The 24160-nt window shown below is 45.4% G+C and overlaps 1 protein-coding gene across 1 annotated transcript in view; it reads left to right on the forward strand.

Annotated features, from left to right (window-relative positions):
• The first annotated feature begins 1832 nt into the window (after positions 1–1832).
• The window catches only part of PCSK6 (proprotein convertase subtilisin/kexin type 6), a 164670-nt gene continuing 142342 nt past the window's right edge, over positions 1833–24160 (forward strand). The window contains exon 1 of the mRNA XM_038747349.1: positions 1833–2147. Within this exon, the coding sequence (XP_038603277.1) occupies positions 1833–2147 (315 nt within the window). The remainder of the gene's footprint in view (positions 2148–24160) is intronic.

The raw sequence follows: 24160 nt of genomic DNA on the forward strand, positions 1-24160 counted from the left end.
ATGCTTATACTTCCCAAGCGCTCTGCACAGAGTCAGCGCTCAATCAAGACGATGGAATGAATGAGGTCACTGAGGCCCAAAGTGGCTGAGCCACTGAGCCACAATAATTGTACTTCCCGAGCGCTCTGCACAGAGTCAGCGCTCAATCAAGACAATGGAAAGAATGAGGTCACTGTGGCCCAAAGTGGCTGAGCCACAGAGCCACAATGCTTGCACTTCCCTAGCGCTCTGCACAGAGTCAGCGCTCAATCAAGACGATGGATGAGGTCACTGAGGCCCAAAGTGGCTGAGCCACTGAGCCACAATAATTGTACTTCCCAAGCGCTCTGCACAGAGTCAGCGCTCAATCAAGATGATGGAAAGAATGAGGTCACTGAGGCCCAAAGTGGCTCTTTCCACTGAGCCACGTTGCTTGTACTTCCCTAGCGCTCTGCACAGAGTCAGCGCTCAATCAAGACGATGGAAAGAATGAGGTCACTGAGGCCCAAAGTGGCTGAGCCACTGAGCCACTCCAAAGTGGCTCTTTCCAGTGAGCCACAATGCTTATACTTCCCAAGCGCTCTGCACAGAGTCAGTGCTCAATCAAGATGATGGAAAGAATGAGGTCACTGAGGCCCAAAGTGGCTGAGCCACTGAGCCACAATGCTTGCACTTCCCTAGCGCTCTGCACAGGGTCAGCGCTCAATCAAGACGATGGAAAGAATGAGGTCACTGAGGCCCAAAGTGGCTGAGCCACTGAGCCACAATGCTTGTACTTCCCAAGCGCTCTGCACAGAGTCAGCGCTCAATCAAGACGATGGAAAGAATGAGGTCACTGAGGCCCAAAGTGGCTGAGCCACTGAGCCACTCCAAAGTGGCTCTTTCCACTGAGCCACAATGTTTGTACTTCCCAAGCGCTCTGCACAGAGTCAGCGCTCAATCAAGACGATGGAAAGAATGAGGTCACTGAGGCCCAAAGTGGCTGAGCCACAGAGCCACAATGCTTGCACTTCCCTAGCGCTCTGCACAGGGTCAGCGCTCAATCAAGACGATGGAAAGAATGAGGTCACTGAGGCCCAAAGTGGCTCCTTCCACTGAGCCACGCTGCTTGTACTTCCCAAGCGCTCTGCACAGAGTCAGCGCTCAATCAAGACGATGGAAAGAATGAGGTCACTGAGGCCCAAAGTGGCTGAGCCACTGAGCCACTCCAAAGTGGCTCTTTCCACTGAGCCACAATGCTTATACTTCCCAAGCGCTCTGCACAGAGTCAGCGCTCAATCAAGACGATGGAAAGAATGAGGTCACTGAGGCCCAAAGTGGCTCTTTCCACTGAGCCACAATGCTTGTACTTCCCAAGCGCTCTGCACAGAGTCAGCGCTCAATCAAGACGATGGAAAGAATGAGGTCACTGAGGCCCAAAGTGGCTGAGCCACTGAGCCACTCCAAACTGGCTCTTTCCACTGAGCCACGCTGCTTGTACTTCCCTAGCGCTCTGCACAGAGTCAGCGCTCAATCAAGACGATGGAAAGAATGAGGTCACTGAGGCCCAAAGTGGCTGAGCCACAATAATTGTACTTCCCGAGCGCTCTGCACAGAGTCAGCGCTCCATCAGGACGATGGAATGAGCGGCTCCCTCCTCCCCCTCCTCCCTGCGCTCGGTGCAGCGCTGTGCGCAGAGTCGGCGCTCCATCGGGGCGGTGGAATGAATGAATGAGCGGCTCCCTCCTCCCCTTTCTTCCCTCCCGGGCGGCGGCGCTTCCCAGGCGCAGGGGCGGCTTTAAAAGGCGGCGCCCGGCGCGGCGGAGCTCCGCACTGTGCGCGGCCACCTCGCGCTCCCGGGACCGGTCGGAGCCATGCGGTTCCCGCCGGCGCCGCCGCCCTCCTTGCGCGCTCGGCTGCCCGGAGCTGGAGCGGGAAGGGGAGCGGGAACGGGATCCCGTTCCCGTTGGGAAGGCGGGCGCTCCCGGGTTGTCCCACCGCCCCCTTGCCCCTGGGCGCTGCTCCTGCTGCTGCTCCTGCTGCTCCTGCTGCTGCTGGCGGTGCCCTCCGCCCGCTCCGCGCGGCCCTCCCGCGCCCTTTACACCAACCATTGGGCGGTGCAGGTGGTCGGAGGGACCCCCGAAGCCGACAGGGTCGCCGCGGCTCACGGCTACATCAACCTGGGCCAGGTAAGTCATCATCATCATCATCATCATCAATCGGATTTATTGAGCGCTTACTATGTGCAGAGCACTGGACTAATTGCTTGGGAAGTCCAAGTTGGCAACATAGACAGGCCCCACCCGACAGTGGGCTCACAGTCTAAAAGGGGGAGACGGAGAACAAAACCAAACAGACAAAATAAAATAAATAGGATAGATATGTACAAATAAAATAAATAAATAGAGTAAAAAATATGTACAAACATATATACAGGTGCTGTGGGGAAGGGAAGGAGGTAAGATGGGGGGATAATACAATAAATAGAATAGATATGTACAAATAAAATAAATAAATAGAGTAAAAAATAGGTACAAACATATATACAGGTGCTGTGGGGAAGGGAAGGAGGGAAGATGGGGGGGATAACAAAATAAAATAAATAGATATGTACAAGTAAAATAAATAAATAGAGTAAAAAATATGTACAAACATATATACAGGTGCTGTGGGGAAGGGAAGGAGGTAAGATGGGGATAACAAAATAAAATAAATAGGATAGATATGTACAAGTAAAATAAATAGAGTAAAAAATATGTACAAACATATGTACATATATACAGGTGCTGTGGGGAAGGGAAGGAGGTAAGATGGGGGGGATGGAGAGGGGGACGAGGGGGAGAGGAAGGAAGGGGCTCAGTGTGGGAAGGCCTCCCGGAGGAGGGGAGCTCTCAGCAGGGCCTTGAAGGGAGGAAGAGAGCGAGCTTGGCGGGAGGGCATTCATCAGTCGTATTTAGTGAGCGCTTACTGTGCGCAGAGCACTGGACTGAGCGCTTGGGAAGTCCCAAGTTGGCAACATAGAGAGACAGGCCCCACCCAGCGGTGGGCTCACAGCCTAAAAGGGGGAGACGGAGAACAAAACCAAACATACTAATAAAATAAGTAGAATAGATATGTACAAATAAAATAAATAAATAGAGTAAAAAATATGTACAAACATATATACAGGTGCTGTGGGGAAGGGAAGGAGGTAAGATGGGGGATAACAAAATAAAATAAATAGAATAGATATGTACAAGTAAAATAAATAGAGTAAAAAATATGTACAAACATATATACATAGATACAGGTGCTGTGGGGAAGGGAAGGAGGTAAGATGGGGGGGATGGAGAGGGGGGCGAGGGGGAGAGGAAGGAAGGGGCTCAGTCTGGGAAGGCCTCCCGGAGGAGGGGAGCTCTCAGCAGGGCCTTGAAGGGAGGAAGAGAGCTAGCTTGGCGGATGGGCAGAGGGAGGGCATTCATCAGTCGTATTTATTGAGCGCTTACTGTGCGCAGAGCACTGGACTAAGCGCTTGGGAAGTCCCAAGTTGGCAACATAGAGAGACAGGCCCCACCCAGCAGTGGGCTCACAGTCTAGAAGTCCCCACCGGGATGCTACGATGATCAGGTTGCCCCACGGGGGGCTCACGGTCTTCAGCCCCATTTGACAGACGAGGGAACGGAGGCCCGGAGAAGGGAAGTGACTTGCCCAGGGTCACCCAGCTGACAAGTGGCGGGGCCGTGACCTCTGACTCCAAAGTCAGGGCTCCTTCCACCGAGCCACGCTGGTTCCCTCCAGCGCTTAGAACAGTGCTTTGCACATAGTAAGCGCTTGATAAATGCTATTATTATTATTGTTATTTAGAACAGTGCTTTGCACATAGTAATCGCCTAATAAATGCCTTTATTATTATTATCCGAGAGCTCACCTCCTCCAGGAGGCCTTCCCAGGCTGAGCCCCCTTTTTCCTCTCCTCCTCCCCACCCCCCCGCCCTATCTCCTTCCCCTCCCCACAGCACTTGCATAAATTTCAACATATTTATTACTCTATTTTACTTGTACGTATCTACTATTCTATTTATTTTGTTAATGACGTGCACATCACTTTAATTCTATTTGTTCTGACGATTTTGACACCTGCCTACATGTTTTGTTGTCTGTCTCCGCCTTCTAGACTGTGAGCCCTTTGTTGGGTAGGGACCGTCTCTATATGTTGCTGACTTGTACTTCCCAAGCGCTTAGTACAGTGCTGTGCACATAGTTAGCGCTTAATAAATGCCATTATTATTATTATCCGAGAGCTCACCTCCTCCAGGAGGCCTTCCCAGGCTGAGCCCCCTTTTTCCTCTCCTCCTCCCCATCCCCCCCCCGCCCTATCTCTTTCCTCTCCCCACAGCACTTGCATAAATTTCTACATATTTATTACTCTATTTTACTTGTACATATCTACTATTCTATTTATTTTGCTAATGATGTGCACATCACTTTAATTCTATTTGTTCTGACGATTTCGACACCTGCCTACATGTTTTGTTGTCTGTCTCCGCCTTCTAGACTGTGAGCCCTTTGTTGGATAGGGACCGTCTCTATACGTTGCTGACTTGTACTTACCAAGCGCTTAGTACAGTGCTGTGCACACAGTAAGCGCTCAATAAATACGATTGAATGAGTGAATGAATAATGGCATTTATTAAGCTCTTACTATGTGCAAAGCACCGTTCTCAGCCCTGGGGAGGTTACAGTGTCATCACGTTGTCCCATGGCGGGGCTCACGGTCTTAATCCCCATTTTACAGATGAGGGAACTGAGGCCCAGAGAAGTGAAGCTCATTCATTCTGTTGTATGTATTGAGCGCTTACTGTGTGCACTAATCGCTTGGGAAGTACAAGTTGGCAACATATAGAGACGGTCCCTACCCATCAGCGGGCTCACAGTCTAGAAGGGGGAGACAGACAACAAAACAAAACATATTAACAAAATAAAATAAATGGAGTAAATATGTACAAGTAAAATAAATAGAGTAATAAATATGTACACACTTATATACAGGTGCTGTGGGGAGGGGAAGGAAGTAAGGCGGGGGGATGGGGGGGGAGAGGAAGGAGGGGGCTTAGTTTGGGAAGGCCTCCTGGAGGAGGTGAGCACTCAGTAGGGCTTTATTTATTAAACGCTTACAGTGTGCAAAGCACTGTTATAAGCGCTGGGGAGGTTACAGTGTCATCATGTTGTCCCATGGGGGGGCTCACAGCCTTAATCCCCATTTTACAGATGAGGGAACTGAGGTCCAGAGAAGTGAAGTGACTTGCCCAAAGTAACAGCTGACAGTTGGCGCTGCTGGGATTTGAACCCATAACCTCTGACTCCAAAGCCCGGGCTCTTTCCACTGAGCCACGCTGCTTCTCAATACTAGAGAGGATAAGTAGATATATCAGGATAAGAATACTAGATATATTTGGGCATGTCACTTCACTTCTTTGGGCCTCATTATAGTATATTACATATTCTATATACTACATATAATAATAATAATGGCATTTATTAAGCACTTACTATGTGCAAAGCACTGTTCTAAGCGCTGGGGAGGTTACACGGTGATCAGGTTGTCCCACAGGGGGGTTCACAGTCTTCATCCCCATTTTACAGATGAGGGAACTGAGGCCTAGAAAAGTGAAGTGACTTGCCCAAAGTCACAGAGCTGACAATTGGTGGAGCTGGGATTTGAACCCATGACCTATGACTCCAAAGCCCGATACTATGCTCCTATAGTATCCTGTAAGGATACTAGAGAAGCAGCGGGGCTCGGTGGGAAGATCCCGGGCTTGGGAGTCAGAAATCATGGGTTCAAATCCCACCTCCGTCAGCTGTGTGACTTTGGGCAAGTCACTTCATTCATGCAATCGTATCTATTGAGCGCTTACTGTGTGCAGAGCACTGGACTAAGCGCTTGGGAAGTACAAGTCGGCAACATATAGTCCCTACCCAACAACGAGCTCACTTCACTTCTCTGGGCCTCAGTGACCTCATCCAGAAAATGGGGGTGAAGACTGTGAGCCCCCTGTGGGACAACCCGATCAACTTGTAACCTCCCCGGCACTTAGAACGGTGCTTTGCACATGGTAAGCGCTTAATAAATGCCATTATTATTATTACTACTAATGATGGCATGTTAAGGGCTTACTGTGTGAGAGGCACTGTTCTAAGTGCTGGGGTGGGGAATACAAGGTGATTAGGTTGTCCCACTTGGGGCTCACAGTCTTACTACTACTGATAAGCACTTTGTGCGAGGCACTGTTCTAAGCGCTGGGGGGATACAAGGTGATTAGGTTGTTCCACTTGGGGCTCACAGTCTTACTACTCCTGATGATGGCATTTGTTAAGAGCCTACTATGTGCGAAGCACTGTTCTAAGCGCTGGGGGGGATACAAGATGATTAGGTTGTCCCACTTGGGGCTCACAGCCTTACTACTCTTGATGATGGCATCTGTTAAGTGTTTACTATGTGCGAAGCACTGTTTTAAGCGTTAGGGAATACAAGGTGATTAGGTTGTCCCACTTGGGGCTCACAGTCTTCATCCCCATTTTACAGATGAGGTCACTGAAGCTCAGAGAAGTTTAGTGACTTACCCAAAGTCACGCAGCAGACAAGTGGTGGAGCTGGGATTAGAACCCATGACCTCTGACTCCCAAGCCCATGCTCTTTCCACTGAGCCACGCTGCTTCTACTACTATTATTACTATTATTACTACTACTACTACTACTACTAATAACAATGGCATGTGTTGAGCGTTTACTAGGTGCCAAGCGCTGTTCTAAGCGCCGGGGTTCCACGTGGGGCTCACAGTCTTCATCCCGAGTTTCCAAATGAGGGAATTGAGGCCCAGAGAAGTGAAGCAACTTGCCCAAAGTCACACAGCTGACAAGTGGCGGAGCCGGGATTAGAACCCACGACCTCTGACTGCCAAGCCCGGGCTCTTTCCACTAAGCCACAATGCTTCTCCACTACTACTACTACTACTACTACTAATAATAATAATGTCATGTATTAAGCGCTTACTAGGTGCCAAGCGCTGTTCTAAGAGCTGGGATAGATGTAAGGTAACCAGGTTGTCCCACGTGGGGCTCACAGTCTTAATTCCCATTTTCCAGATGAGGGAACTGAGGCACAGAGGAGTTAAGCAGTTTACCCAGGGTCACACAGCAGACAAGTGGCAGAGCGGAATTAGAACCCACGACCTTTGACTCCCAAGCCCATGCTCTTTCAACTAAGCCACAATGCCTCACTAATACTACTACTACTAATAATGCCGTGTGTTAAGCGCTTTACTAGGTGTCATTCATTCAATCGTATCTATTGAGCGCTTACTGCGTTTAGAACTCAGTACTAATCGCTTGGAAAATAGAGTTCGGCAACAAACAATAATGATGGTTATTTAAGCGCTTGCTCTGTGCCAAGCGCTGTTGATAGAGATAATTGCTACCCATCAATGGACTCACAGTCTAGAAGGCGGGGAGACAAACAAAACAAAACAAGTAGACAGGAATCTGTCCCACATGGGGCTCATAGTCTTAACCCCCATTTTACAGATGAGGGAACTGAGGCACAGGGAAGTTAATTAATGATGGTATTTGTTAAGCCAAGCGTTGTGGTAACTACGAGGCATTGAGGCTGCCCCACATGGGGCTCAGGATCTTAACCCCCATTTTACAGATGAGGGAACTGAGGCACAGGGAAATCAGTAAATGATGGTATTTGTTAAGCGCTTTCAATGTGCCAAGCGCTGGGGTAGGTACAAGGTAATGAGGTTGCCCACGTGGGGTTCACGGTCATTTTACAGATGAGGGAACTGAGGCACAAAGAAGTTAGTTAATGATGGTATTTGTTAAGGTCTTGCTATAATAATAATAATGATGATATTTGTTAAGCACTTACTATGTGTCAAGCGCTGTTCTACGCGCTGGGGAGATACAAGGTAATCAGGTTGTCCCACGTGGGGCTCACAATCTTCATCCGCATTTTACAGTTGAGGTAACTGAGGCACAGAGAAGTTAAGCGTCGTGCCCAGGGTCACACAGCAGACAAGTGGCAGAGTCGGGATTAGAACCCACGTCCTTTGACTCCCAAGCCCGGGCTCTTGCCACTCAGCCACGCTGCTTCTCTCTTCTGGCGCGGGGTGATGCCCGGCAGGGAGTTTGGAGGGGGCTCCCCCAACTCCTCCTTCCCCCTTTGGCTGAAACTGTACTCGACACCCCCCACCCTGACCCCCATCTCCCCTTCACCCCCTCCTCAGGGAAAGCGCGCCCCACCTGACCCATTCATTCATTCGATCGTATGTATTGAGCGCTGACTGTGCGCGGAGCACTGTACCAAGCGCTTGAGACAGTCCAGTACAGCAATGAAGAGGGACAATCTCTGCCCAGCCCGAGCTCACAGTTGTAGTGGGGGCTACAGGGATCCAACTCCAGCTCCCCCCTTTTTTGGTGGGCAGGGGACGTGTCTCCCCACTCTGCTACATCGTACTCTCCCAAGCGCTTAGTACAGTGCTTTGCACGCAGTCAGCGCTCCGTAAGGACGATCGATTGATCGATTGATCGCGCTCCGGCGGTGGGAGGGTTGTCGTTGGCAGGAGGGCCGGGAAAGCGGAGATTCCCTCCGGGTGGGAAGGCTTTCCCGAAGCAGACGCCGATCCCGAGGGCTTCTAACTCATGAAGCTGTCAAATAAATAGCCCACAGAAAGCGTGGGAGGAGGAGCGGAGGATGCAGTGCTCGACCGAGCTCCCTGGCCACCCTTACAACGCGGTTGGAGGCCCCGAGGACGAGGAAGGAGGAGCCTTGGTTTGCTCCCAGGTGTTCCTGACTGCGGATGATGACTTGATTTAGTGCAGAAAAATTACATGCTTGGCCTGACACAAACATTTCATCCCGGAATTGGGAACTGGAGCACGAGTGGAGAGTACCAGGAGGTTTCCTTCCAGGATTAATGACAATGATGGTATTTGTTCAGCGCTTACTACGTGCCAAGCACTGTTCTAAGCACCGGGGTAGATACAAGGTTATCAGGTTGTCCCAGATGGGGCTCACAGTCTTAATCCCCATTTTACACAGGAACTGAGGCACAGAGAAGTTAGGCGACTTGCCCAAAGTAACACAGCTGACAAGTGGCAGAGTCGGGATTAGAATCCACGACATCTGAGTCCCAAGCCCGTGCTCTTTCCACTGAGCCATGCTGGAGGCCCCCGCGGCTCCCATCCAAGCCCGCGAGGCCCTGTTCAGGGATCTGGGCTAGTTGGGCTTCCAGCCTGGAATTGTCACCCCTTCAGTAAGTCACTTGCCACCACCAGCCCACACTGCTCCCTAGCCAACCAAGACTCCTCCTTCCTTGGGGCCTCCAATCGCGTTGTAATAGTAGCCAAGGAACCACTATTTTTTACCTTTTTTCCCTCAAAACCACAAGTGCTGGGAGGGATATGTCTCCAGGCGAAACCCCTCTCCCTCCCCTTGGTTTTTTTGTTGGTGGTACTTGTTATTATTAATAATAATAATGACGATGATGGTATTTGTTAAATGCTTACTATGTGCCAAGCACTGTTTAAGCACTGGAGTAGATACAAAGTAATTAAGCACTTAACTACATGCCAAGCACTGTACCAAGCGCTGGGGTAAAGCAGGGCATGTGTCTGTTTATTGTTATATTGTACTCTCCCAAGCACTTAGTACAGTGCTGTGCACATAGTAAGCGCTCGATTAATACGGCTGAGTGAATGAATGAAAGATACAAGTTTGGACACAGTCCATCCCACATGGAGATCCCAATCTTAATGCCCATTTTACAGATGAGGGAGCCAATTTGCGAGGAAAAGGGAGGGGAGATGCAGGTCCGGGCCCTTCTTGAGGACCTGGAAGTGGGAATGGGATAGGAGGGAGGGCGAGGATGCACCTGCACTGGGCCCGCGTCCTCCACCGAAGGAAGGATAGAGCAGCGTCACATACGAAGATATGGTGCCCAGATCTGTGCAAACCCCAAATGCAATCCATCGATTCCCGGTTTCTGAAACTCTTGTCATTCAAATCTTGGCATCCTGCAGAGTTAAATTTAGGTTATCTGTGCCAGAGCCTAGAAAAGTGTAGTGCTGGCTAATTAATCTACATGGAATTTTCTTCCCAGAGTAAGTCTTATATTGGTTCCATTATATTGGTGCAGCGTTTGGTCTTCATGTCATTTGAACTATGGGGGTGGAAGGGTATCAAACTTTGGACGTGACTGGTCAGGGTTTATCTGAAAGAGTTGTAATAGACTCTTGTATTTTGGGGTCTCTGCAAGTGATAGTGGGACCTGAGATTTTACTTTTGTTGTAGGGTTGATTTGCCGTCTCTCAGTAGTTCTGAAGTCTCATTCTCTAATTCTCCGGATGGGTGAAGGTATTCCTTTGGGTCTCATCCCGGGTTTATTGCTTTTCTTTGCTCACAACCTGCTACCTTTGTGCATTCACAGTTCACTGCTATTTGGTCCAAGTGGCCCTGCAGTGTGTTGTACTACTAAAACACTCTCGAAGTGCACTATAAATTATAACAAAACTTTGACCTTGTGGCTTCTATAATTAAATGTGCAAACTGGTGTGCTTCTATAATTAAATGTGCAAAGTGGGGTGCAAGGGGATTCCAAAAGAAATCTGCACACACCTTTTTCTACTAAAAAACGCTGCTCTTTTCTACTGTATCTGGGAAATACCTGCCGATCAATCAACCAATTGTATTTATTGAGCACTTACTGTGTGCAGAGCACTGAGCAGAGCACCTGCAAGGGTACACCATTGACAGAGTTGGTAAACATGGTCCATGCCCACAGTGAGCATACAGTCTAGAGGGGAAGACAAACATTATTATAAATAAATTACGGCTATGTATATAAGTGCTGGGGGCTGAGGGAAGGATAAATAAAGGGTGCAAACACAACCCAGAAAGAAATGGGAGAAGAGGAATTAGGGGCTTGGTCAGGGAAGGCCTCTTGACAGAGATGTGCTTCCTTCAGTAAGGCTTTGAAGGTGGGGAGAGTGATCCTCTGTCGGGTATGGAGAGAGACGGCGTTCCAGGCCAGAGGATCATTCATTCAATCGTATCTATTGAGTGCTTAATGCGTTCAGAACTCAGTACTAATCGTGTGCGGGCTGGGTTGTAGTAGGAACCCGATGATCCTAAACAACTAGCTTTGCCTGAAGCCCTCCCAGCAATTTACCAGAACATTTTTTTCTCTTCCGTATCAATCAGTGGAATTAATTGAACCCTTACTGTGGGCAGAGCACTGTACTAATAGCTTGAGAAAGTGCAATACAACAGAGGTGGTAGGCCCGATCCTTGCCTATGAAGAGCTTACAGTCTTCAGGGGGAAACAGACATTACAACGAATTACTGATAAGGATCTGGGAGAAGACATGCCTGTCAACCAACGAATCAAGCAAAAACTCCTCACTCAAAATCTCCTCACCCTGTGCTTCAAGGCTGTCCATCACCTCGCCCCCTCCAACCTCACACCTTCCTTCTCTCCTTCTCCAGCCCAGCCCGCACCCTCCCCTCCTCTGCCGCTAACCTCCTCACTTTACCTCGTTCTCGCCTGTCCCGCCGTCGACCCCCGGCCCACGTCCTCCCCCTGGCCAGGAATGCCCTCCCTCCGCACATCCACCAAGCTAGCTCTCTTCTTCCCTTCAAAGCCCTACTGAGAGCTCACCTCCTCCAGGAGGCCTTCCCAGACTGAGCCCCCTTTTCCCTCTCCTCCTCCCCATCCCGCCTGCCCTACCTCCTTCCCCTCGCACAGCACTTGTATGTATATTTGTACAGATTTATTACTCTATTTATTTTACTTGTACGCATTTACTATTCTATTTATTTTGTTAATGATGTGCATATAGCTTTAATTCTATTTGTTCTGACGATTTTGACACCTGTTTACATGTTTTGTTTTGTTGTTTGTCTCCCCCTTCTAGACTGTGAGCCCGTTGTTGGGTAGGGACCATCGCTATATGTTGCCGACTTGTACTCCCCAAGCGCTTAGTTCAGTGCTCTGCACACAGTAAGTGCTCAATAAATACTATTGAATGAATGTATGAATTTAAGGAGGCAAAGAGAAGTGAAGTGAGTTTCTCAAGGTCACCCAGTGTAGTTGTTATGCAAATTGATATGGAGATATTACCCACATATCAAGGTCTTATTTATGATAACAGGGTGGTGTGTGATGACATTATGCCACACCATCGGTGATAAAGGTGTCGAGATATTATTTTGAGTGACATTTGCCCCATGTTCATAATTATTCAATGGTGCTTTAAAAATGAAGTAGGGAAGCACATTATTGTGGCCTATTGGAAAGAGCATGAGACTTTAGCAGTTCGGAGCCCCAGGTTCTAAACCCAGCTCTGCCACTTCACTGCTGTGTGTTCTTAAGTAAGTCACTTTACCGTTTTGTGTCTCAGTTCTCCTATCTGTAAAATGGGGGAGAAGATACCTGCTCTCCCTACCTCTTAAATTGTGCGTCCCTTGAGGGACAGAAGCTGCTTCCCATCTGATTATTTTATATATCCCCAGTGGCTTAGCACATTATTTGACACATGGTAAGTGCTTAATAAATATTATTGTTGTTATTATTATTATTATTATTATTATTATTATTATTATGCATGGCCTAGTGGTAGAACACAGGCCTGGGAGTCAGAAGGACTTGGGTTCTAATTCCAGCTCTGCCACTTGTGTGCTGTGTGGCCTTGGGCAAGTCACATAAGTTCTCTGTGCCTCAGTTACCTTATCTTTGAAATGGGGATTAAGACTATGAACCCATTTGGGACAGGGACTGTGTCCAACCTGATTAGCTTATATCTACCCAGTGCTTAGAACAGTGACACATAGGAAGCATTTAACAAATATTATTATTGTTGTTGTTGTTCTATAATTGCTCAAGAGACTCTGTTGAGACTGACAGAGCCCCAAATAACAACTGAACGTAAACATTCTTGTATTTTCCCTTTCCCCTTTGAAAAATAGTCTTAAAAATGTTGTACCCTAGAAATGATCATGAGCACTTAATATACTGTCTGATTTTGGTCATCTTTTTGGAGCGTTTTTGGTCACCTGTTGGTGAGTGTTAATGATTCTCCCTCAAGCTGTCTGTGGATAATGTTACTATACATTTTACAAATCAGAAAACTGAGGCTCAAGAAGAATGTGACTTATTAATGTCAGATAAGAATGTCAGATTTGTTAACGGAGAAGCAAAGACTCAAAGCGGGTTGAGTTTTTAATGCAGTGCTCTATTCACTCCCTCGCTAATGTAACTTTTGCAAACTTGTTGGGGCAGACAGAGCTTCCTTAGTCCCTAAGCTCTTATATCCTGAGTTTTTTCTGGGTAACACAGTAAAACAATCAGCACAATTGAAAACTGGAAATCAATTTCCAGCATGGCACATTGCTGTCATGAAAGGAACCGTTCTCTTTGAACAAAAACTCTGAATGGAATGAGAGAAAGGAAGCAAGAGAAAACAGTGCCAGTCGCCACAAACATGAAACATAACCACACAACAAGGGACGGTCTTTTTGTGTGCAAAATGTGGCTAGGTCTGTGAGTCCCGCAATGGCCTTTTCAGCCATACACATACTCACTGGTGAAATTCACTGCCAGTGGCATCTTCAGATACAAAGGACAACTGTGCATGGGTTTGAAAACACAGTTTTTTCCTATTTCGTATGTGAAATAAAGATCAAATATACATTGTCCTTAATAGCTGTGCGTGGTCTCAAATTTTAAAGTGCTTGAATAATGTGTCAATTTTTTAAGATATTTACTCAGCTTGGGCCTTCTGTAGAGGATTTTATTAGCTCTTACACAGATCAGTTGTGTAATGCCAAATGGTGGGACAGCTCATTTTTCCTCCAGCAAAACTTTTTTAAAAGGAAAGAACTGAGAAATGAGAACTGAGCTTCCTATTTGAAGCCAGTGTGATTGCTCTAAGTGTTAGTAATGGAAATTATTAAAATATCCTTGAGTGCCCTCTCACTAGTGGCATGGCACTCGTGCTCTAGATAAGTGAAATTATTTCCTTTGATCTTCTAAGACATAATGTCAACTCGATAATAAAAATCTGTATTTGAAGATCTTGAAAATATGATCTCCTTTGCTGCAGGATCAGCTAATTATGTTTACCTTTAAGGATGTACTTAAGCTTGATACTTTTTTCTTCATTCTTCTAATAATAATAATAATAATAATAATAATGGCATTTATTAAGTGCTTACTATGTGCAAAGCACTGTTCTAAGCACTAGGGAGTTTACAAGGTGATCAGGTTGTCCCACGGGGGGCTCATAGTCTTCATCCCTATTTTACAGATGAGGGAACTGAGAAGTGAAGTGATTTGCCCGAAGTCACCCAGCTGACAAGTGGCAGAGCCGGGATTAGAACCCATGACCTCTGACTCCCAAGCCTGGGCTCTTTCCACTGAGCCATGCTGCTTCTCACGCTGTAGCCTTCAGTGTTGAGCTAATTTGTTGGTTCTGAGGTGCTCCCCCCCAGCCCGTGCCCCGTGCAAAAAAAGAGGAGGCAGGCAGACTGCCAGGTTTCTGAAACATCTTCCTACCCTAAGTAACTGTGAGCTTGTCTTAAATGGTTTTACTTTTAATTGCTGATGATCATTGTACACCCAGCATTGAATTTTAAGTGGTCCTATGCAAGATTTATGACTGGGAAGTATTATCATGCCACGGACTGCTTGTGGATGGAAGAAGAAAACTACAGCCATGGCTCAGAAAAAAAGAAAATGCTCTTTAAGAAGTTTTCCAGAGAAGACTCTGTGGGACAGAGAACAGGAGAGCTGGCTGCTATCCCTCCTCCTGCTTCTTTGGAAAATGAAAATGCACTTTAACTCTAGGGGGAATGGAGATTTATTCAAGAGCCATGATCCATTGTGATTTGCTCCTGTATTATATTGGCAGACATACCAGATGGCTATTGTTTTGCCATCATTATATCTCAGGAGTGTGATTTTGCTCATCAAGGACTCTTTCATCTTCTCAAAACAGTATTAATCAAATTTATTGATGTTTCTACTGCCCTCCTCCTTGAAAAGTTTGAGGGCCAAGTAACATGCACAAGTCCTTAGTCCAGTTTCACGAAGTAATGGTGATGAATAGCTCCTTCAGCTGCCTACCAGTTCACACTTCATAGGATGCAATTGGCAGACACATGTTTCCATGGTAACTGGGCCATCAATACCCTTAGTGTAGTGATGATGGCACCGCAAGGAAGAAACACTTTCTCATTGTTTTTCATTTAGTCATTGCAGACATAAACAAGCTGAGCCAGGCGGGTACAACCAGAGACTCTGACTTAGCTTCACTTACCTTACTTCACATAGAACTAACTGTTCTTTGTATTTGTCCAAAAAAAAAAAAGTGGTGGTTGGGATGTGGGAAGGGACAATCAATTTTCTTTTCTGGCAGGTTGGACTGCTATCTGAGCTGTGGCCCTAGTCTTTCATCATTCATTACCTGAGGCCAACTTGGTCTTCTCTACTTGAGTAAACCTGCACCTTCTATGGAAATCCACCAGTACAGAATTGAATGTTCTAAGATCTTTCAAAGACTGAGTAGTCCTTAGGTATTAAAAGCACCAGTGAGTTCTGGAAGATTTCGATATTTCCAAACTAGTTGATTCTCTTCCCCCACAACTCAACCTTGAAAATAGCCCACTAAGCCAAGGAGAAGTAACAACTGATGATGCAGGAGTAGAAAACAATGTCCAAATTTCCTTTAGGGTTGTGAAGTGACATGAAAGTATCTTTCTAGAGAGGTCTTTGAGGTTGAGAGCCTTGGGGAGCAAAGAAATCTGGGACACTAACCATGTTCCTGCCCCCAAAACTTTGAAGTTCTGAGATGTGTGATCATACCACCTTTGTTTCTTCATGATTTTATTAGGTCAGCGAATCTACCAAGAAGTCCCCAGTGTACTAACTAATGCTAAGTCTCTGTTAACTTTCTCTCACTAAACCTGTATGTACTTAATGTTGAGTTTGGGAAGGAGTGGAACTGTGCAAGTACAAAAAAAATGACCAACTTTCTTCTAAGAAAATCAAAATTATTCTATAATTCTGCCCTTCCCCAGGAAATGCCCAGAGAGTAAAAGGAATGAAATCCAGATTCTTATTACTTATTGATTGATCAATCAATCAATCAATGGTATTTATTGAGCTCTTACTATGTGCAGAGCACTATACTGGAAGAGTACAGTATATCAGAGTTAGCAGACATGACCGCTGGCCATAACAAGCATGCAGTCTGTGTTCTTGGGGAAATCACTGCTTTCTGCCCCCACCTTCTGCCAAGAAGCCAGGTTGAGAGCAATTTGGTATTTTTTGATTTAGTAGTTTACACCTTTAAGTCTATGTAGATTTATTTTTTCCTACTATGTACTCATTGGGGCTGAGTAGATTTGTATGTGCACTAGAAGCAAATATCTTGATTCTTGCCACTTTGTCTTGGTCTGAATGTATAGAGGCATATTTACCCTAGAACCAATTTAAAAAAGGAAACAGCCAACATTCAGTTGTTCACAACCAGGTGTCTTGTTTGTTAACTGTTCCTTGTTTTCATTATCTTTGTAGTTGTTCCTTAACCCAATGCTTTGGATGCTTCTGCAGTTGAAACCTCATTTCAAAACATGCAAAACAAGCTTTATTGCTGCCTAAATAAGTGTTTATGGCTGAGCCCACTAACCATCTTCTTATGCATGTGTTTTAATTTGTCTGTTGCAGAAATATGAAGCTGTTAGCTAAGAATAGTAAACTAGGCTTGCTTTGGAGGACCAGATGTTTACTTGTACCTCCGCTTTGCCAATTCACAACTACTACACCCTATCATTTTAGTGTGAGATGAAAGGTCCAGTTATGGGGATTGTTGGTTTCTCTCCTCGTGGAGCTTATAACTTTGGACCAAATAGAAACTTTCTTATAAAAATATGTATTTGTGGTAGGAGACTTCACTAGTTTCTGGTTTCTTTGTTTTTTCGAGGAATGTGTTTTCCTAGTTGCCTCATAGAGCATCACATTTGGAACATTATTAATAAAATCAGCTTGTCCACCCTGCTGTTTTTCTTAAAGTCAAGCAAAAATCTATACTCTATTATTTGTGTAAATATATATATAGTTGTCTGTCATGTTCAAAAATGACACATGATCCTATCATGCATAAGAGTATGGTTGAGATCCCTATCAATCAATCAGTGGTATTTACTGAGCAGTTACTATATAGTACAGAGCACTATACTAAACAGCTTGCGAGAATACAGTACAATAGAGATAGCAGACACGGTCCCTATACACAATGAGCTTAGTCTAGGCAGGGAGAGAGACATTACTATAAATAAGTGATTTATAATATGTAATTCAAATATTTGTACATAAGTGCTGTGGGGTTGTGGGTGGGGCAAATATCTAATGCCTAAAAGGTCACAGATCCAAGTGCATAGATAATGCAGAAGGGAGAGGGAGCCAGGGAAAAGAGGGATTAATCAGGGAAGTCCTCTTGGAGGAGATGTGACCTCAATAAGGCTTTGAATGGGGGGAGAGTGGTGGTCTGGCATTTATGGAGGGGGAGGGAGTTCCAGCCCAGGAGGAAGATGTGGGAAAGGAGTCGATGATAAGATAGATGAGACTGGGGCAGAGTGACTAAGCTGGCTTTAGAGGAGTGAAATGTGCAGGCTGGACTGTTGTAGTAGGAGATCAGTGAGGTGAGGTAGGGTGGGACAAGTGGAGTAAGTGCTTTAAAGGCAATGGTTAGGAATTTCCATTGGATGCAGAGGTGGATGGGCAGCCATTGGAGGTTGTTGAGGTTCTAGCTATGGTCGTGGGTATGGCTGAATGGATTTATGAACTACCAACAGTCTATTTCCTATTGTGAGCACCTGAAGGGACAGGGACATGTCTAATTCCCACCTGTATGATCTCTCCCAGAGTTTAGTTACTCTGCACACAGTAAATGCTTAATAAATTGTACTTTCCAAGTGCTTAGTACAGTGCTTTGCACACAGTAAACACTCAATAAATATGATTAAATGAATGAAATACTATTATTTCTACTATCACCCCTGGGCCACACTGTGGCGCAGTGGGAAGATCATAGAATTGGAAGCCAGGAGACCTGACCTCTAATTCCGGCTCCTCTGCTTGCCTGCTGTGTGACCTTGGGCAAGTCACTTAACTTCTCTGTGCCTCCATTTCCTCATCTGTAAAATGGGGATTAAATACCTGTTCCACATCCTTCTGAGACTATGGGATAGGGACTGTGTCTGATCTGATTATATTTAACGCGGTGCTTAGCACATAAGTGCTTCACAATTGTTTTATGGTATTTGTTAAGTGCTTACTACATGCCAGGCACTGTAAAAAATGCTGGGGTACATGCAAGCATATCAGGTTGGACACAGTCTATGTCCCACATGGGACTCAAGAGTGTTAATCCCCAATTTACAGATGAGGTGACTGAGACAGTGAGAAATTGAGAAATTGTGACAGGCCCAAGGTCACATAGCAGACAAATGGTAGAGCTGGAATTAGAACCCAGATCCTCTGACTACCAGGCCTGTGCTCTTTTCACTAGACTTAATTTTATTATTAGGTAGATGAATGCATTAGCCTTCATAACATCTCTAAAATCCACCCTTTCCTCTCCATCCAAACTGTTACCATGTTAATACAATCACTTATCCTATCCCACCTGGATTACTGCATGCCTCCTTGCTGACCTCCCAGCCTCCTGTCACTCCCTACTCCAGTCCATACTTTACTCTGCTGCCTGGATCATTTTTCTAATAAAACAATCAGGACATGTCTCCCCACTCATCAAAAAACTCCATTGGTTGCCCATCCACCTCAGCATCAAACAAAAACTCCTCACCATTGGCTTTAAAGCCCTCAGTCACCTTGCCCCCTCCTTTCTCACCTCGCTACATTCCTACTACAGCCCAGCCCACAAACTTCGCTCCTCTAATGCTAACCTTCTCACTTGTGCCTCCATCTGAACTATTTCACCACCAGCCTCTCTCCCACATCCTTCCTCTGGCATGGAATGCCCTCCGTCCTCAAATCTGACAGACAATTGCTCTCCCCTCCTTCAAAGCCTTACTGAAGGCACATCTCCTCCAAGAGGCCTACCCTGACTAAGCGCCCCTTTCCTCTTCTCCCACACCTTTCTGCATCACCCTGATTAGCTGGCTCTCTTCTTCCCCCCAACCCCAGCCCCACAGCACTTATGTACAGATCTGTAATTTATTTATTTATACTGTCTGTCTCCCCCTCCCTCCCACCCCTCTAGATTATAAACTCATTTTGGGCAGGGAGTGTGTCTGTTTATGGCCGTATTGTACTCTCCCAAGCACATAATGAAGTGCTCTGCAAACAGTAATCACTCAATAAATACAACTGAATTTGCAGCATCTGACACTTCTTCAAAACTGCCTCTTGTTTTTTTGTGGTATTTAAGCGCTTACTATGTGCCAGAGCCCTGGGGTAGATTATAGATACAAACTAATCAGGTTGGACATAGCCCATGTCCCAAAGAAGGTGCACAGGTTTAATCCCCATTTTACAGATGAAGTAACTGAAGCACAGAGAAGTTAAGTGACTTACCCGAGGTCTCACAGCTGACTAGTGGCAGAGCCGAGATTAGAACTTAGATCATCCAACTCCCAGACCCATGCTCTGTCCACTAGGCCATGCTGCTTCTTGATATCTCAGTCTTTCCAGAGTTTGTGCTCATAGAGAACAATACCTTTTTTGATTCCGCGAATTACGCTGGTCTGTCTGCTGGCTGCCTCCTAGAAGTCCATGACCTATTATCACATTGTCCAAGACTGTCCTTCAGATGGCTTTTAAACTGTTTGTTCTACCCTTCCAAGTCATCAATTAACCAGTTCCTTGGGTATCATGCTGTCATCTATTCTCACTTTCCTGCTCAAAGAAGTTATGTTGCAGTGGTACTGCAGTGCAGTACCTCAGTACTGGTGAATGGGCTGCTTCCCTGTACTTTGTCATTCGGGAATCCTGCCTGCCCTTTTGATGTTGAGAATGGTGCATAGGTTATGCGTGGGAATTATGCTTTCTGTGGTAAATTCAGGCCTCTTGGGTTTGCCAGGCCTTGAGTTTAGGCCAAAGCTTAAGGCCTCATTGTCACCACAGTCCGTCAGTCTCCCAGAGGATAGACTAACTTCCTTCTTCTCTGTCCATTTGCACATGGCTGGGTGGCATACTGCTTAGGAAAGCGAAACTCCGTTAAAGTCTCAAACTGGTGTGCCAAAGAACATTTTTGGTTGTGTGTCGGATTTCCCTCAGCCTCATTGTTAGTCCATAAGTGTTGTGCCAACTCTGCAAAGTGGCATCTGCATGTTTTCTTGAATGTGCGCCTCCAGAAAATAGCACCTCCTGGATGACTGTCTCGAAGATTTTCAGTGATCATCATCACTGGCATTTATTGAGCCCTTACCGTGCGCAGAGCACTGTACTAAGCGCTTGGGAGAGTACAATACAATTGAGTTGGCTGCCCGTTCCCTGCCCACAATGAGCTAGAGGGGGAGTCAGACATTAATATGAATAAATAATTTATAACATAATTTAAAGATGATGCTTGTAATTATGGCCACTGGGCTAGAAGAGGTTTTTTTTTTTAATGATGCTGAAAATCTTTGTATATTTTGATTTTGTACAACTGTTGTTCACAAATAAACTACCATCAGGAATATAGCTAACTCATCTACTTCACCTTCATCCCCACAGCACTTAATATACATATCTATTAACTGTACATTATAAATTATTTATTTCTAGTAATGTTTGTCTCCCCTTCTAGATTTTAAGCTCATTGTGCACAGGAAACATGTCTACCTAATCTGTTGTATTGTACTCTCCCAAGTGCTTAGTATAGTACTCTGCACACAGTAAGCTCTCAATAAATGTCATTGATGCTTTAAAATTTCCCTTTTGGTTATGTGAGAGCCATTGAAACTTTCATAGACTCCCATCTTTAGATCATTTTTTTCATTACCCCCACAGAATGTTTTTGCAGTAATTAGTTCTCTGAAGTTAGTCACCCAACTTCTCTGTATTTCATTCATCCAATCAATCAATAAATCAATCACTGATTGTCTACTTTGTGCAGAGCACTGTACTAAGCACTTGGGAAAGAACAGTGCAACAAAGTTGGTAGGCACGATCCCTGCCCACGAGGAGCTTACAGTCTAAAGGGGAGACAGGCATATCGTCTCCATTGCCAAGAGTGGTCTTCCTCTTACCAAGAAATAAAAGGTAAAGGACCATACTTCCTCTCTATTAGGTACCTCCATGCAGCATCCAGAAGCTGCTTAAGCGTAAATCAAAGAAATACTCCAAGGACTTACTAAAAGAGAGCTTTGTAGCTGTTGACTGTTGCAGAACAGCAACAGACGAATCTCTATTTTAAGCTTTTTCAGGGATGAGCTGGCCTGTGGCCTGGAGATGAAAAGGTTGTGCACAGAGTCCTGGCGCTGAGGTTAATTAGAGTCTCTAACAGAGGACAGACCTATAGACTGTAAACTCTTAGTACGGGGCTCTGCACGTAGTAAGCGCTCAGTAAATACCATTGACTGATCACTTGTTCCGAGTTTGGATAGAGCAACTTCTTTTAGCCACATTCCCTTGCACTCTGTAGCAGTCTCATCAGCAGCAGCATCTTGGGATAAGAAGAGCACTGAGAGAGAAAGTATTTTCATTTCACACACGAAGATTCAAGTGAAGTAGCCTGTCATTCAAACTGATTAAACAGGTTTGGGTAGATTACTGTTTCCTTATGGCTACACCAAGCACAACTGCCAATTGTTTGTTGGGTATCATTTCTGTCGCATGGCACTGGCAGAGCTCTCCGGACTTGCAGGATATGTGACACCAGCTGTACAAATTCCCATATTTTACAAAAAGCAGAGGAAAAGGTATGTAACTCCCACAAGAACAAGTTTCCTTGGCATTTGAAGAATCCCTGAATGGTGGTAACGTATCAGTGAAAGTCTTCATTGAGGAAGGAAATTTCCAGTCAAAACCTGGGGAGGGGAGTGGTTTCTTTGGCAAGAGGAAGGAGGCTACTCTTGGCAGTGGGCAGTGTGGAATGTGGGAAGGAGAGGTCGGATGGTTAGCATCACAGAAGAAACTGATTAGTGGAAAGGAGGCTGAGCTTTTTGTAGGGACAAAGGAAAAAGACAATCAGGAGGTGGGATTTTATGCCAGTGTCAATAGCGTCATTCACCTCTCAACCAATACATATGAAAAAGGTCACAGAAATTAAGTACAGGATTAGAATTTGGTTTCTGTAATAGGATAGTTTTTTAGTCACTATCGGGAGGGTCTAAATCCAAAGGGAATAAGGGATTTGTGAGCAGATATATGGAGATGTACGGGTGATTTAATGTAAGAGAATAGTAAATGATATCCTAGAGAAGCAACATGGCCTAGTAGAAAGAACACAGGCCTGGCAGTCTGAAGGACCTGGCCTCTATTGCTGGCTTCTCCATTTGTCTGAGACCTTGGGCAAGTCACAACTTTTCTGTGTCTCAGTTTCTTCAACTTTAAAATGAGGATTAAAACTGTGAGCCCCCAGTGGGACAGAGACTGTGTCTAACCTGATTATTTTGTATCTGCCCCAATGCTTAAATTCAATCCCTGGAACATTAGTAAACGGTTAAAAAAAATGACACAATTATTATTATCCTAGTAGCCCAAAAAAGTGGCTGTGCTTTCCTAAACACCAGGAAGTGACAGCAGGTGCAAGAAAGTGCAGTACAAAGGTTACAGTTTGATGGTTATTACTGAAATAAGATCTAATCATGTCTATCCATACCTGTGAAGAAAGTCAAAAAAATCTGCTAAGAATTACACTCTAATTGGAGACCAGCCCATTCTCTAGCTCATTCTGCCTTCAGTCCTTTCCTTCAATGTTTCCTTAGTAACACAAATGCTATCATTGTGAAATTTCTGTGCTAAAAGCTGATTCTCTTTATTGAATTGGAGCATCATCTACTATGCTATCTTTTCTAGAGGAGGAACAGCTGTTGCTTATATTCTCTTATAGGTGGGTTTTCTCATTTGTAAAGCTGTTCCTCATGGTTCCCAACTTGGACCCTGATACTGGTTACCATTTCAGCTGGCCACTTGTCTCTGCTCCTAGCTGATCAACTCAAATATGAATGCCCTTGTAAGGGAAAACCCTTATAAAGCATGCAGGGAGAAGCTTGGTTTTTAGAGCTCTGTGGTTCATGAGTTTTGCTTTATTTGCGATCACCACTGAGGTCACCTGTTTTATGACTCATGGTCTGACTTGACCACAAAATCTGGAGGAGCAACAAATTCAGCCTTGTAAAATAGGGTTAGGTCGCTGTCACTACCATGGGCTGTATTTTTTCAACTGAAACCATCTGAATATTTTTTTAATGGTATTTGTTAAATATTTACTATGTGTCAGGCACTGTACGAAGCACTGGGGTACACCCAAGCTAATCAGGTTGTATTAGACTGTAGACTGACTAACTAGATTAGCCAATCTACAGTCTAGATTAAACTCTAGAAAGTAAGACTCTAGACTCTGGATTAGACTCTAGACTGTAAACTCATTGTGGGCAGGGAATGTGACTGTTTATTGCTATAGTGTAATAATAATGATGATGATGATGACATTTGTTAAGTGCTTACTATCTGCAAAGCACTGTTCTAAGCACTGGGGGGATACAAGGTGATCAGGTTGTCCCATGTGGGGCTCACAGTCTTAATCCCCATTTTACAGATGAGGTAACTGAGGCCCAGAGAAGTTAAGTGACTTGCCCAAAGTCACACAGTGACAAGTGGCGGAGCTCTGATTAGAACCCATGACCTCTGGCTCCCAAGCCTGTGCTCTTTCCACTGAGCTACGCTGCTACTGTATTCCCCTAGGCCCTTAGTGTAAGGCTCTGCACACAGTAAATGCTCAATAAATACGATTGAATGAACGAGTGAAAGGTTGGACACAGTCATTGTCCCACATAGGGTTCACAGTCTTCATCCCTGTTTATCAGATAAGGTGACTGAGGCACAGAGAAATGAAATGACTTGTCCAAGGTTCCACAGCAGACAAGTGGTTGAGCCGGGATTAGAACCCAGGTCCTTTGACTCCCAGGCCTGTGCTTTTCCTATTAAGCCAT

The sequence above is a fragment of the Tachyglossus aculeatus genome, chromosome 5 (assembly GCF_015852505.1).
Source record: "Tachyglossus aculeatus isolate mTacAcu1 chromosome 5, mTacAcu1.pri, whole genome shotgun sequence".
Classification (NCBI taxonomy): Eukaryota; Metazoa; Chordata; class Mammalia; order Monotremata; family Tachyglossidae; genus Tachyglossus; species Tachyglossus aculeatus.